Source organism: Furipterus horrens, unplaced genomic scaffold (genome assembly GCF_987537825.1).
Source record: "Furipterus horrens unplaced genomic scaffold, mFurHor1.1.pri manual_scaffold_4, whole genome shotgun sequence".
In the NCBI taxonomy this organism is placed as follows: Eukaryota; Metazoa; Chordata; class Mammalia; order Chiroptera; family Furipteridae; genus Furipterus; species Furipterus horrens.
The window spans coordinates 26,013,672-26,029,781 of NW_028327174.1; the positions used below are offsets into that span (position 1 = coordinate 26,013,672).

General features: G+C 41.7%; 1 protein-coding gene across 1 annotated transcript; it reads left to right on the plus strand.

Moving 5' to 3' along the window:
* Positions 1-3,405: 3,405 nt before the first annotated feature.
* APOLD1 (apolipoprotein L domain containing 1) lies at positions 3,406-8,394 on the plus strand. The gene is made up of 2 exons (XM_090272866.1): positions 3,406-3,485; positions 4,805-8,394. Exons 1-2 carry the CDS (start codon positions 3,483-3,485, stop codon positions 5,546-5,548), a joined length of 747 nt encoding a protein of 248 aa, XP_090128992.1. The 5' UTR covers positions 3,406-3,482; the 3' UTR covers positions 5,549-8,394.
* Positions 8,395-16,110: the final 7,716 nt, after the last annotated feature.

Below are 16,110 nucleotides of genomic sequence, written 5' to 3' on the forward strand. Positions count from 1 at the left end.
AGGGAAGTGACTAAACAAACAATGGGATTATTGCATAGCTATTAAAAATGACAAGAGGTGAGGACTATGTCAACATAGAGAAGTGTGTATCTGCAGGAACGTTAAGTGGGAAAAAGAACACAGAGCAGTGTTTAAACACTAGTGGTTAAGGATATGTGTGTACATTAACAAAGATCATAGGCCAATCTGAAGAAAAGAAAATAGCTGGAGTTCAGTGTTCCTTGGGCCTTTTTTTTCTGCATAGTTCCATGAGTCTATGACAATAATAGTTGAGCTGTCATGCCAGTAGATAACCTGAAAGTCCTCTGCAGAATAAGGGCTCTAATTTACCTACCAGGTTGTGTATTCCAAGAGATAATTTCATGCTAAGTTGTCATCAAATTATTATGAAAATAATGACATTTCTTTAAGAGAGCAAAATACCTTTCCTCAGTTTTATTCAATGAGCAATTTTGAGAGCTTTAACAATGTGCGAGAGGATTTATAATCTCATGAAATTTACAAAAACTATGGGCAAAATCCTCAGGTGGATATATGGTATTTTAACTTACTTTTATTTGAGTTGACTGTATATATTAGGGCCCATTACAAAGGTAAGTCTGAAAGACCATTGGCTAAACCTCACATTCATAAATTGTCCCGATTTTATACTTTTGACGTTGTCTCTAAAAGAAGTCCTATGTATAGTCACTGAGATATACTGATAAAAATTAAAATAAAAAGATCATCATCATATAACTCTAAAGCTGTGGCACATTAGCACTGTAGTGCATTGGGATTAATATTTTATAAGTCCTGTGACTATCTTGTGAATAGAAAAATATTGACACTGCAAGATATACTACGTTGTAATTAAAAGAAATAAATCACAATTTTTATATCTTGTTTCATAATTTCTTTATTATTTTTTAGACTTTACCTAGACCCTCAACAAATAGGCATGGTCCAGGCTTCTCTAGATCTCTGGGAGGCCCTGATTATATTATAATTATCACTTCACCTTTAAAATGCGATAGTTTCAACTAGGGGCCCAAAAGAAATGGGTTGTTAATAGCTTAACTATATAAACACTTAACTAATAAACTGCTCTCTACTAGGCCTACTGTTTTTGCTGCCATGTAACTAGTGGTCAGAAAATTTACAGCTTCTAGAGTAGTGGTTCACAACCCTGCCTGCAGGTCAGAATCGCCTACACTTGTTCAGATACCACTCCAGACCTCTTGATTCAGACCCTCCAGGGCTGGAGTTTGGAGATCCCTGTGCTTAAAAAGCTGTCTGCTCCTTTATTCTTTCTTGCCCTGTATTTCCTATGGATCCAGGACTCAGAATTCCAGCTAGTACTGTTATTGGTATGGATTAGGTGCATCATGGATTTAATAGATCTGAAGGTTAATCTGAGGGTCAGCCATCATTTTCAATGTAGACTCTCTGGGGTGATGTGTTATTAAGTGCCCAAAAACAATTTAAAAAGAAGTTAGATGAGGCTGATAAACATACAATAAACAGATGATGCATTGTAGACTTGTATACTTGAAACCTATATAATTTTATTAACCCATATCACCCAATAAATTCAATTAAAAAAAAAAAAAGAAGTTTGAAGATGCAGCCCACAGATTTTTGGGGGGTGGTGGTGGAGGGGGACTGCCCACATAAAACTTTTGATTAAACTATCTTTAATTATTCCTTAAATTTCTTATTGTGCTTAAATATATGGAAGTAAATACGTGTTGAGTCACAAGTATTATATTCAAGTGTCTGTTCTTGTAAAAATAATGGCAAGTACCAGATTTTTACAGGCAGTAAAACTTCCGCTATCTCGCAATGTCACATGACTGGATTCTTTTTGCTCCATAGAGACATAGATATGAAACAAATGGGTTTACAACACAGAGAAAAACAAATTCCTCAGGAAAGAGGCTTAAATCAGTCACATGCTGTCCATTCTCCTATACTAATTCTGCACTATGATTATTGATGTTCTGAAGATGATAACTCTCTGGGTATCCCATCAAAATTTCTCAACCTTGAGATAAAGATTTAATTGTGCTCCTCTGAACCCAACAACAACAACAACACACACACACACACACACACACACAAATGTCCAAGGAACTTGAAGAAGCATATGAGAATGAACAATTAGAGAACTGTCCCTTTTTGCCCACCGCATCCCTATCCTCGGTTTACCCTGGCTTACATTCCATTTGGAAGGTTGATGTCTATGGGGACGTATTTTCCCACCTCTTACCTCAATAGCACAAGTAGATACAGAAGGCATCTCAACTAAGGTTGTATTTATCCTTTGAGGAGCTTCATAATATTTGGAGATGGACCAGATTTAGAAAAATCAAGTTCAAAAGGACCATGGTTGGTGAGTAGTAGCAAATGGTGTTGTGTTGATAAATACGAAGTATAGTTGTAAAAGTGAGAAATTTGTGTTCCAGAAAGATATGGCTGTTAAGGCTTTCCAGATGAATGAGAGTTGAGACGGGAATTATTTAAGGGAGAAGCAAATTTGGACTTCCTTATCTTAAGGTGAGAGTTAGAAGAAGGATGATGTATGTGGGGCCCTGCCTGTGGTTGGAGGCTGAAAGCACCTACAGATACTATATTCGCTTTTCCCTCCTGAATTACTCAGATTAATGCCCTTCAAAGCCATAGCTTCACTAACCTGGGGATAGAATCTATTCATTTAACTATTGCAAGGCCTACAATTGCTGCTTCAAATGAAAACCCGGGAAGTGGAATCCCTGATGCTGTTGAGAGTATATAATTAGCTCCTTGTGCAGCCTGACTCCACAGATTTTTCTGACGCATTTGGCCTGCAGTGTGCCCTTTCTGAGACCTCCAATAACTTCTCCGCAGCTGGAGATGCCCAAAACTGCACGCAGCACTTCCTGTGGGTGTGGCCTAGTGTTTCTTTTTTAAGGCTTCATGCTGATTGGATCACATGTTTCAACCACTCACGATTCACAATGCGTTTTCAAATACAAGAGTGGACTATATAAGTGGCTGTATCAAACATGACACCCCCCACTTCTTTAAAAAAAAAAAACGATTTTATAATTGTGGCCTCTCAAGAAACACTATAATTGGTCAGCCTGGGGTATGTTTGATGTCTTTCCAGATAACGTCATTAGCTATTCTCAGGAGAGGAAAGGCAGGGTATACTCTCCTGGGAGAATGACAACACTTGTTTCAAGTTGGGGGAACAGCTTGCTGTTCTTTTCCTGCGTTTGGGTGAGAGCGAACACACAATGTTCATTTCCTAAATACGGGATGTGCTGTGTGCCCGGCAGGTCATTTTCCGCCATGTCACATCCTTCTGGATGAAGGCAGCAGGGGCCAGGACAGGAAATGGCAAATTCTCAGAGTGGGACAAGGCTTTCCCAGGGCAGTCATTGGTTCTCTGGAACTATAAAGCATGCTCAACCATAAACAGCCTCAGATTTTTCTTTTCTGGAGATAGCCAGAGGTGAATGGTAAGTGGGGAGCCTAGAGGGATACTATCTGAAAAACTGCCATTGGACTTGTAATACTGGAGTTATATCCCTGATCCATTATATATTTTGAGTGAGTTTTTCTCATTTTGTAAAGAGATGTCTATACTTGAAAATTTATCACTAGTGGGTGGAATTATGGAGGTGTGCAAGTAAAATTAAGACCTAGGAGGAATCAGGAGACCAAGATCCTCAACTCAGCTCTGTGAAGAATTGGCTGCATCTAAACCTGTTTCAATTTCCTCATCTTTCAGATGAGAATAACAATTTCTGCCCTGATATATCACAGGATCGAAATCCTGTATTTCTATGGCTTATTTGCCATTTTTAAGAAGTTCCTAATAATGATGAGCACAATGGATATGAAGGTGGGAATTTCTGGCAAGTAGGAAGGATGTACTTTTACCCCAGGGCGTACAGTTCTGTCTCTTTGTTAGTCATATGCAATTGACTTCAATTCAACTTAGTTCAAGGTTTGCCCTCAGTGAGTTGTTAAACAAAAAATTTGGGTGACTTATTTTAATTCAACCATTATTCATTTTTAAAAGGAAACTTTAATAATAAAAAGATATAGTGGTATTAATTTAATTTAATTTTAATTAAGCACCCATCAAAAAGTGAGACCTGGTGAACCTTATTTAGAATAAACAGCAAAAACCACATCTTAGGCTTCGTTCTAAGATAGGAGCCTGGAAGAATAGCAAGCAGAAGAGTTCCTGGAGGCAAGCATCTAACTTAGAAAGATTAGTTTCTTACATTTGATAGATAATATGATTTTTGAGTTTTTGGTGGCTTGCCTTTTTCACTCATCAGAGAGGGGGGTGGGGGAGAAAGACTGTATTACAAAACCCTTAGGACCCAAGTCTTTATGTAACAAAGGGACTTTGTAAACAGGTACAACCTCCCTCTTATAAAGTATTATCTTTCAAACAGCAGAGGCCTGAGTATTGCAGGTGTATGAAGGCTCATTCTCTCCTCGCTAAGTTTACGTGTTACATAATAGATACTTAATAAAGTCCATCCTTAGTGTTCCCCTGGGAGAGAAAGCAGAGAACAGCATTATTCTTACTTGCATATGCGGATTCAGGGTTATGAGAATTTGTGCGTCTTGTCCCAGATTATAGAACTGATCTTTGAGAACTTGATCGATGACTCATTGGAAAATAACCCGTTTCCCCTCGCGTGACAGTAACTGCTATGTTTAACCTTTGCCGACTGCCCGTTTGCATATGGGGGCCGCTATTGGGAGCCACTGTTAGTCACGGAGACTCTGGAATAACTGCGTTTCTCTGTGCCCGCAGGACATGGAGGGGCCGGTGGTCTGGGAGCAGCAGGGCGCCGAAGCGCTGCGGCGTTTCCAGGGGTTGCTGATGGACCGCCGCGGCCGGCTGCACAGCCAGCTGCTGCGCCTGCGCGAGGTGGCCCGGCGCCTTGAGCGGCTCCGCAGACGCACCCTGGCGGCCAACGTGGCGGGCAGCTCCCTGAGCGCCGCGGGCGCGGTCACAGCCATCGTGGGGCTCTCGCTCAGTCCGGTCACTCTGGGAGTCTCGCTGCTGGCATCGGCCGTGGGGCTGGGGGTGGCCACGGCCGGAGGGGCCGTCACCATCACGTCTGACCTCTCCCTGATCTTCTGCAACTCCCGGGAGGTGCGGAGGGTGCAGGAGATCGCAGCCACCTGCCAGGACCAGATACGCGAGATCCTGAGCTGCCTGGAGTTCTTCTGCCGCTGGCAGGGCCGCGGGGACCGCCAGCTGCTGCAGTACGGGAGGAACGCCTCCATGGCCCTGTACAACTCCGTCTACTTCATTGTTTTCTTCGGCTCACGCGGCTTCCTCATCCCCAGGCGGGCTGAGGGGGCTACCAAGGTTAGCCAGGCAGTGTTGAAGGCCAAGATTCAGAAACTGGCGGAGAGCCTGGAGTCCTGCACCGGGGCTCTGGATGAACTCAGTGAGCAGCTGGAGTCCAGAGTCCAGCTCTGCACCAAGTCCAGACATGGCCATGACCTCAAGATCTCTGCTGACCAGCCCTCAGCGCTGTTTTTCTGAGAACATCCTTTCTCCTAATGACAGAGGCCAGAAACTATTCCTGTGGGGATGCTCCAGATTTGTAGCTCCCTCTGGAAAACATCAAGCTGCCTTAGGGGCTGAATGCAAATGATGAGAAAAACTGTTCTTGAAGTGGAGGGTCCTCACAGCTCTTCTTTTCCCATCACTGTGACATCCTGCTGGGGATGAAGGCTAGGAACTGTTTATTTCCCTGATCCTAGTGGAATATGTGACCGGAAAACCATTTTTTCTTTATCAAAACCATCTAGTCTTTCCATCACAGGGCACTCCTCTTTTAAGTTGTTGGGTGGTCACTGCCCCTGCCCCAGAAGTTTTAGCTGGGGCTGGAGAGGGTGCAGACAAAGCCACCCTCTGGGTCCTCTCCAAGCCCTACTAGGTTTGGAGGTCCTCAGAATACCTGTGTGAGGAGACATGAGCTTTAAAATCTCTCTTCCAGAGTTTCTGAGTACAAAGGCCTCCAGAATCCAGAGCTTAGTAACCCTCTCTGAGCAATGTAGGAGGGTTCAGAACCCAAGAGAGGTGGCCTCCCTCTGCCATGCAGTCCCCTCCCCTCTCAGTTTATCCACTCACAGATCCAGCCTGGGGATTGAGCGGACCATCCTAGGTGGCTTCATATCCAGGCTCTGAGAGGGGACACCAACCAGTCATCTAAGTGCTGCCTCTTGCAAGGAAAAAGCTGAGGCCAAGTAAGATGAAGTAAGTGACTAACATCTACATTTACTGACATCATAGTGTAGAGAAGAGAACAATGGCTTCGAGTTAGGCAGTCCCAGGTTTATTACAAACTGTCACTACTGTGTGATCTTGGGCACTTAGTATCTCTGAGACTTGGCTTCCTGGTCAGTAAAAGAGAGATGCTAAAACCTTCCTCTGCTGTGAGTCTTAAGCGAAATAAAGTGCCTACCACAATGTCTGGCTCACAAAGAGTGGCCCCAGGACTGGCAGGCAGCATTAGTGTCACCGGGGAACTTGTTAGAAAGGCAAAGTCTTGGACTCAACCCCTGACTTAGGGAATCAGAAACTCTGGAGGTGGGGCCCAGCAACCTGTATCAAGCCCTGAGTGGGATTCTGATGCCTACTAAGATTTGAAAGAAAACCACTGCAACAGATGTTAATTTCTGATCCCTTCAATGAGCTTCCACAAAGTCTCATGGCCTCTCTAGGAGCTTCATGGTCTTCAGAGTCATTCCCTGAAGGTCAAGGATGGACTGTGTCCCAGAAATAAAAGAGTATGTGTGCACTGGTCAATGCACCTGGGGCACCTTCCCGTGTTAACTAAGAGACGTTAACATGCCAAGTCCTTTAGAGGGCGCTGTTGCCCACTCATTGTAGAAACTGGTACAGAAAGGAATGTGAACTTATTGGAAATTGACCTTGATTACCTTCTCTGAAAACCGCTAGATCATGTATTTTTTTAAATTTATTTAAAAAAATTTAATTTAACGACTGTTTATTATTTTCTTCTAACTTTATTTAATCATCATATTTAGAAAATAATAGGAATAGCCAGTGTCTGAATGGGAGACTACTGAGGTTCTTTTCAGGAGATGAGGTTGAGCTGGACTTTCTGAGGCTGGCCATGAGCTCTCCTTGAATAAGTCTCTCTCTTCTCACATGAAGTGAATGTGGGAAGTTCTGAATAGAGAGACCAGGGCAGAGTTTAAGCTTATAGATGGAGGCTTGACTTACAGGATATAGAAGTAATGTGGGCATGTATAACCTGGAGGTACTTTGTCAGCAGATAACACTTGACCTGAAAGGAGAACCTATTTAGCTCAGGGTTCTGAACTGTTTTTCCTGGAAAAACAACAACAACAACAACACAATTAAAGGCACATGAAGGAAGCACTTAGACCTTGGAAGCCTGATGTCCTGTGAAGTTAATGTCTTACGGGGTGACAGACAAAATAGCTTGTGTTATGGTGATGATGTGTCATAGTTTCATGTAGGGAGGTGTGAGAAATCTGTAAGCTGCTTCTAAGAATATATACTTCCTTTAATTTCCATTCCAACAACTGTAATGTTGAAGAATATGTTGAAAAGTTTTGGGGATCTTAATTATTTAATATGATTTAATTTATTCAGTTTTCTTCCATGCTTCCCAATGATGGCAGTGTGTCTGAGGAAGTATAATTTCAGTGCCAGGGAGGAGGGGAGGTGGTTATCAGTTCTGTATTTTGATTTTTCCTGTAAATCTCAATCGATCTGTATCCTGGTTTATTTTCAAGTTGGTCCTGGTTTCTTTTTAAACTGGACTTCACATTGTCATTTTTGTTCTTTCTTCAAGTTTGAATTATATTCTTCTAATGCCTGAGCTGTTCCCTAGAAATAAACTGGGCACTTTTGGAGGCAGCAGCAGACATTTCCTGTCATTAGGGTATTTTGAGTATATCCAAGTCCTAACCTCCTGAAGTTATTCTTTCAATGGTCCACTTTACATCTAAAGAAGGCTGTCTACAGTGGAACAACGCTTTGCACATAATAGGAGCTTAATAAATGCATTTGAATACTTGATTGAACTGCTTAGCTATGTTAATAGGAATTTGTTGATATTGAAAGACTCTGGCCTCAAATGTCTGTTATAAAGATTGGAGCCTCTATCAGGATTTAGTCAAGTTCAGTTCAGTGAATCCTAGAGGCAAATATTTATTTATTTATTTTGTGGGAATGTGAGTAAGGCTTTTCCTTAGGGCCTACATTTTATAAACAAACAGATTGAAATGGTATGTTATAAAGGGAAGAAGGGAGAAGGGTATTTAGATCACAAGTATACTTCTGAAAAAGGTCCCAATTTTGAAAAATAAATGTTTGTACTAAAGGTTTAAGTGCTTCTGGTAGTTTCTGGGGTTTACAATAATTTTCTTTCACAAAAAAAGGGGATTCAATAAAAGTACATTCTGCTCTATTAAAAAAAAATCCTTAGCAAACATTTTGATTCTAATTGCTTTGATGCATTTACCCTCAGGCTCCTGTCATTTCCAATTTGGTAAATGCCAAAGTTACAAGTGTGTACTGGGAGAGAAAAGAGAGGAGTGGTGTAGAAGCCACTCTAGATCAGATATGTCAGATAATCAGTCAACTTGATACAGTTCTCATTCAATGCCTTGGTGTGAAAAGAAAGAGGAAATTGAGAAATTGAGATAAAGACACATTGCAGAGATAAATAGGGATACAGTTAAATGCAGCAATTTTTGAATTCCATGTTTTTTTCATGGCAGCAAAATTAGTTCTTTCTCTTTATTGAAATGAGTTGCCTAGGCCTCACCTTAAAAAAAAAAAAGACTATTTATTTATTTTTAGAGAGAAGGGGAGGGAGGAAGAAGGAGAGAGAGAGAAGCATCGATGTGAAACATCTATCAATGGTTGCCTCTCTTACATGCTCCGATGGGGAACAGAACCCACAAGCCAAGCATGTGCCCTGATGACCTTTGCTTTGTGGAATGACACCCAACCAACTGAGCCACACCGGTCAGGGCAAACTTTTTGAACTCTGTGATTAATCACCTAATCTCATGTTTGGCTGTATATGAAGTAATAACTTTGAAAAAGGGCAAATATTTAATAGTTTTTATTTAGAATATTCACTAGCAAACTGTGTAAATCAATTTTAAAAAAGCAATCAACTCATGCACAGGAATACTCTTATTATCTACCTAGAAATCAGAATTCCAGCAGTTTCAAAATTTTTGAACATAATTACCACCTGGGAAGTAATCAAAAGGGAACATAGAATTAGCTAAATTAGTCTTCACAAAACCTAGAAAGGCAGAAAGGGAGGGCAAGAGGACAGCATCTATATTAGGAGGCAAAATTTTCCCACAAATCTCCAGGGAACTTTACCTTGCAAGTCACTTGACCGTGCAAGGAAAGCTGGGAAACACAGTAATTTTTAGCTGAGCATTGCCTGATCCCAATATACCTAAAATTCTGTTTGTCGGAAACAAAAGAATGGTGGACACAGGGTAGGGGGTCCTGCAATCCAAACAAAGAGCCTGTAGTGGTTGCTACAGTCAGTCAAGAGCTACTGCCCTGAAGGTGATCTCCGGAGTGGCAGTCTCTGAGTCTCTCCACCTTGGAACTGTCCGTGGGTCCGGATGTTGCACTGTTAGTGAGTGTGCAACCAAAAAAAAATAAAATAAAAATAAAGTCTGTGTTGGCAAGGCCCTGGCTGTTTGCAAAGGCCGGCCACAAGCTGGGATCCTGTGTTTGCTGTAGCGCATGTATTCCTGTCATAACAAGTGCCTTTTTAGTTAATTGCAATAAATCTCTTTTGTTGAATTGACAGGAGGTGTGGATGTTAACTTTTTGCTTCTGGCAAATGCTGGTAAATCCTGATGTGGTCTGCACTAAGACAAAGATAAGATCTGGAAATAACCACTTAGCAACCAGAGAGTTGTTAGGAGAGGGGAAATTGTGCTGATGAAGTAAGACCCCTCTAGGGGCCAAGAAGGAACTTTAAGGACCCGCCAATGTGGTTTGAAAGGACAGGTAAAGATTGCCTATATGAAGCTACATCTGAAGACAATGATGTTTAATCCTGTTTTATATTTCCAATGTAACCCCAGGGGGTGGGAGTGTAGGCAGGCCTATGAGCTGATTTGCCCCGAACTTTAGCAATGAGTCATAGCCAAGACCTCTGCCACCCAAACATACAGAAGTTGGCACATGGCTTGTTCCAGCATTTGTGTGGATACAGTTGCCAAATCTACCCAAATGGTTGTAATTGGGAGAAGCTTTTTGGGTATATGGAATTAAGGAGGGGTGGTGATGTCTAAAACCTTTCTTTTAGGCTGAACATTTCTTTTTCTAGACTCCCTGGTTGACATGTGGACATTTGTTCTGCCCTCACCTTGTTATTAAAATTGCACTGTCAAAATGTCATTGAAGAATGATACTTTTCTCAGTGCTTCTATAAAATGACACTAAGATAACAAATATAGAAAGTAAATGTGGATATTTAATGATAATAATGATTAGCTTTTATTGAAAATTTATTAGATACTCTTCTAAGTACAATTTGACATGTATTATCACATTTACAAAGATCTTATGAAGGGGAGACTATAAGTACCCCATATTATTAGATAAAGAAAGTAAGGGAACTGAGAGGTTGCACAGACAGCAAGAGCTGCTCCAGGATTTGAATCCTGGCAGCCTGACTCCAGAGTTATGCTTTTAGCTCTTCTGACAGAAATCATTTTCCTGACATAAAATAATAGCTCACAATAGTGGTGACATTAATAACAAACTGACATATTCATTCATTCATGTAGACAACAATTATTGAGTACTCACCTTGAACCATCTACTGTCATTTGCGAGCAATGCAGACAGGGTCCTAGATCCATGGCACTAATCTAGGTAGGGTAATCTTATGCCAGAAGGTGAATGAGTAAGAAATTAAAATGTAGTTTTGCAAATGGTTAGTATTTGCAAACAAACAAACAAACAAAATCCCAATGCGGATACACTGAAAAGAATCAAACTTCAGCTTTGATCATAAACACTTGTGCACAAAAATTTTGTAATGCTGCCCCAGATGCCCTAAACATGACAAGATTCCTGTGAACAAAACACCTGGAATTGGAGGATGTGATTAATAAGAAACTTTTTGTTAACTGCTGGCTCATGTGCTGGGACTGATGGTGTTGACAGACTGTACACATGTGAATAAAGGAATTAATGGTTCAGCAGGCCTTTCCAGATCTTGTATAAAAAACCCTGAAAATGAAACTTCTTTGGGGTCATTCCCTTGAAACGCTCACTGAACCTGCTTGTCAATGTTCTTCCTGCTAGGGGTGTATTCTAATTTCAGTATGATAGCTATGGGATGAAATTGCAGGAGACTTGCGGGTGAGGAAATAGGTGTGAGTAGGAATAAGACTTAAGGTGTTGTAAAATTTCAAAATAATCATGCTGTGCCTGTGGGTGATTTGCTTTTTAACATTGTTTGCTGACCTTCTGCACGGTTAACACTGAATTCTTGGACTTTCATTCTTTCTAACTTCTCTAGTTTTTGACATTGATGACTATCCAATAATGTCTGTGACATTGGCCTTTCTCATATGTCTCTCCTACTAGCTTTTCTTTCGCCTCCATTCCTAAACTTCAGGTGTTCCCTGAGCCTCAGACCCAGGCTGCTTTCCCTCTCACCTCCTTCCTATATAGTCCTTCAGTGAGTCCTTCAGGGAGTCCTTCATGTTCATCTCTGGTATTTGACCAGTCCTGGGCTGGAGGTTGGTATGGATGAAACCAGTGCTTAAAGGATTCTCTTAGGCAAATTTGAATTTGTTAGGGTATTAGATGAGAGGAACACAAAGGTGAAGATCATTGACCGAGTAAAGCAGGGCGCAGGGCACATGTACAAAACAGAAAGTCCTAGCTGTGTTCCTCCTACCCCATTCCCCTCATTGGAGTGCTCACTTTGATATCAGCCAGATGTGGTCTTGCTCTTATCTGGATGTCTAAGAGCAATCTGCTTGTGTCTCTCATACGGACTTATGACACAATACCTTTTATTACAGATGTTTGTGCCTCCCCCAAGGCTCTTAAGGACAGAAACAATATCTCAGTTATCATTGAGCCTCCCCATGGTGTCTCTCCAGCTTCTGCCACAGGAGATGCTCCGTAAGCACTGACTGAATGAACAAATGAACACACACTCTTATTCTCATGGATACTCTGGCATTGCTTCCTGGCACATTTGAAGCTAAACGCATGCGCCTTCTCCTCTGTAAAACTGGCCCAGTTTCACAACCCTTCTGCTTCTATCAAGGCAGTGCCGGTATCCCAGTTGCTGACCTTGAAATTTCATTGTTATCTCCAAGTCTTTCCCTTTCTTATTTCTCTGACAGAGCTTTGCCAAGGTATATCCTTCCAGTTCAATGTCTCTCCCAAGCAGTTTGATCCATTCCACAGCCCATCAAAGCTTTTATTCCCTAACATCTGCAACAATCATCAAGCTGGTTTTTCTGATTCCAGTTTCTTTCCGCTCAAATTCATGCTGCACTCCAAACCGTAAGTCATGGATTTTCTCATATTCCAATCGCATGGAATGTAAAAACCTTACGTAAAACTGGACTCTGAATTTGTGTACACACCCAGAGTGGGACTGAGTTCCTGTGGCGTTTGTGATATTTTAACAGTGTATTATAATGGATGATATTATGAGGGCTCACATGAACTTAATTCTGTGGTTTTAGTGAAAAAACAATGATGTAGTTTAGGGAGTTTACAAAAAAAAAAAAAAAAAAAGGCGAGTCAGGAAGAAAAGGACCAAGGGTGGAGGTGCGGGGAGGAAGGTGCAAAGCAGAGGGAGAGCAGCTGGAAAAGGCCCAATCAGACCCCCACCAGGTGGGTATCCTCCAGGAAATGGCTGGCCTAGTGACTCTGAGTGACCTGGACAAGAAAATAAGACCACTACACACTCTTCACAGGACCTCTACTGGGGAGAAACCGAAGCAGAGAGAAAAGGTCTATGTACATTTAACCTGATGTCTCACCTCCACAGGCACTTACATGTCTTTTCTTCACTAGAACATACATATTTGTAACAGATTATAATTCACAAAGATAAAATTATGGTTAAAGATAATTTTCTGAGTGATAAAATTTGCATTGGTTCCTTCCTGATGAATATAGAGCACTTTGTTATAAGCAAACGTTCTCCCAAACAGACTAGAGGGTATTTAATTTCTAGGAGGATTTTGAGCAGAAGCTGAGTAATAACTGATTCTTGTTTGTTGCCTCCACAGAACTCTTGTCTCTGAGTTTTGGTCCAGGAGTCACCACTATCCTAAGATGCTCACACCCGACAGCAGCCCGGTGTCACTAGCCTGTTGAAGGCTTCACCAAGGTCCTCATGCTCTTCCCTAATTAAACCAGGTGTGGTAGTGACAGTGTTTAGCACCCACCATAACTTTTTTCTAGATTGTATTTATTTATTTATTTTTCATTTATTTAGAGAGGGAAGGGAGGGAGAAAGAGGGAGAGAAACATCAATTGTGGTTGCCTCTCGCACGTCCCCATTCGGGGAACTGGCCCACAACACAGGCATGTGCACTGACTGGGAATTGAACCTGCGACCCTTTGGTTTGCAGGCCAGCACTCAATCCACTGAGCCACACCAGCCAGGGCCACTATAATTTTACAGGCCCACAAAAGAGGTTTTTGTTTCTTTTAAAACCAAAAGAAAAAATAAACGTTTAAGTAAAAAAATACTTCATTTATGATATTAATATATTTGTCTTTATACTAATGCAGCTATAAACTGTGATGTGTGTGTGTGTGTGTGTGTGTGTGTGTGTGTGTGTAGGAAAGGGTGCATGAAAGCAGAAAACCTTTTAGCGTTAGGTGGGGTCAGTCACTTTAACCTTTCATTTTGAAGCCTGTGTATTGTTTCAGGCTTCCTGTCCCATCATCACCATCATTTTGAGGGCTTATTAGGATTTCCTCTTTAACCTTCCTCATTGTTCTGGAAGCACAGGATATGACAGGATTCAGTTACTAGAATGGAACCTCTATTATTTTCATGACCAGAGTGTATATGTCTAAATTACTCCAAACCTGGTAGGAATAGTCAAAAGCAGACAATCCTCTTAGTTGATGCAGACGTTCCTCTTTGGAACCCCCCTGCATTCACCCTGTTCATCTGACTTGAACTCTGTCACCCAGGCACACAGTGTTGGTTGAGGTGCAACCCTTGCCGGTGCACTGGACCAAGGAAGGGAGTGATGCTGCTGCTCTCGTCATTGCACACCCCAGCGGCAAGGGCACCAGAGGAAGTGTTAAATATAGCTGATATCTGACTTATCCAAGAACAAATGGAAAAGATTTTTGCTTGGCTAAAACAGACAGAGTTTTATAGTATAATAGCAGTTGAGTGATTTAAATCAGTTACCCTTTGGAGCAGCACCAGATTCACAGAAATCTTATGTGTGATCTTTTTTTTCTTTCCTGTAATACATTTTAACAAAATGTGGGTAACTTTAGACCTTATGTTACATACAATTTTATAGCCCTTCCAGTTATTTCCACCTGGTCCCCTTCTTGGGCCTCTTAGCTCTGCTTCCCTCACTCCCCAGTCATGTCTTTCACCTTCTCTCAGCACTTTTCATTTCCTATTCTACTCTCCTGGATGAAATCAGAGAGTGAGCCTAAGGGAAGTAAAATAAATACTTTAGCTGCTTCTCTGTTTTTACAGAAAAAAGAAATTTGTGTGGCAGAAGAATTCTGAGTGTGGCTGTTCAAGAGAAAAGTGCAGGGTCTGATCTGAGCCTACCTCTCTGACCTCGCCCTGCCTGGTTTTGTTGTAGACACCACTTGATTCCTAAATCAGAGGCTTTTTTCACTCTGGTGATGCGAAGGTCCTCAGGCACATTGAGTTGAGTCCAGATGAGTTGACAATTCTTGGCTCAAGGCCCATTATCATTGCAAGTCCCCTCTCTTGCTTTGTGTATGTATTATCTTTTATCTCCAGTTCCCAACTTTATTCCAATTCCTCTCTCCCTCCACAGGCAACTAAAATGTCTAAAGTGTATTTTTCTGTTTGTATGTGTTCCAGCAGAAAGTGGTATTTTGTGAGCATATATTTTCTTTTTTTTTTTTTGTGAACATGTATTTTAAATGTACATAATATATTTTATACTTTTCTCACTTAACATTAGCTTTTTGAGATATAGCCATATTGTTATGGACACGTTTATTCACACTGTGTACACATTTTAATATCCACACTCCCAGTGATGGACATCATTTTTTCCCCACTGCCCACCCCCAGAATACCGCTGCAATGAATACCATGGGCCATGTGAGACTCTACATGCTGGGCCACAGGAGTGTGCTTGCTGAGCACAGAGCATGCAATATACTTAATTTGCCTCAGTGATGGTGATCCAGAACAGCCTCACCTGACACACTCTCTCAGGGTCTTTGTACTTACTGTTCCCTCAGTCTGAAATAATGGTCCCTGGGCTCTTGAAGAGATTTCCTTCCGCTAAGCAGTGAGGTCTCAGCTCAAATATCACTGCCTCGGAGAGGCCTTCTGCAATCTTGCGGTATCCCTCCAAAACTACCTCCCCTAGGTTACTCTATCATTTTTATTTCTATTTGTCATAGTACTCTTCATAATCATGATCACTTATTTACTTACTATCTGTCTTCTCCACGAGGGTAGGGGACGCTGTCCTTTCACTAAGCATCTAACGTAACTCAAGCATATGATAGGCACTCAACAAATATTTGTGTAAATTAATAAAATGATAAATAGTTCTGTGATATACACCTGTTTAAAACTCTATGGTTGGAAAAGTGAGAAACATAATGGGTGGGGACCCGAAGGGCATATTGGAAGGATCACCAGCCCCTTCTGCCGTCGGCTCAATTCCACCAGCCCACACGCTTACATCCATCCCTCACTTTTTCACTAGGTTTCCGCAAAGCCCCACCCTCGTGGTCGGCTGGTGCAAAGCTCCGCAGGCCCGCGGGGGGGCGCCCCAAACACGCCGTCTAGGGAGAACTCTAACTACATTGACCAGCATCCC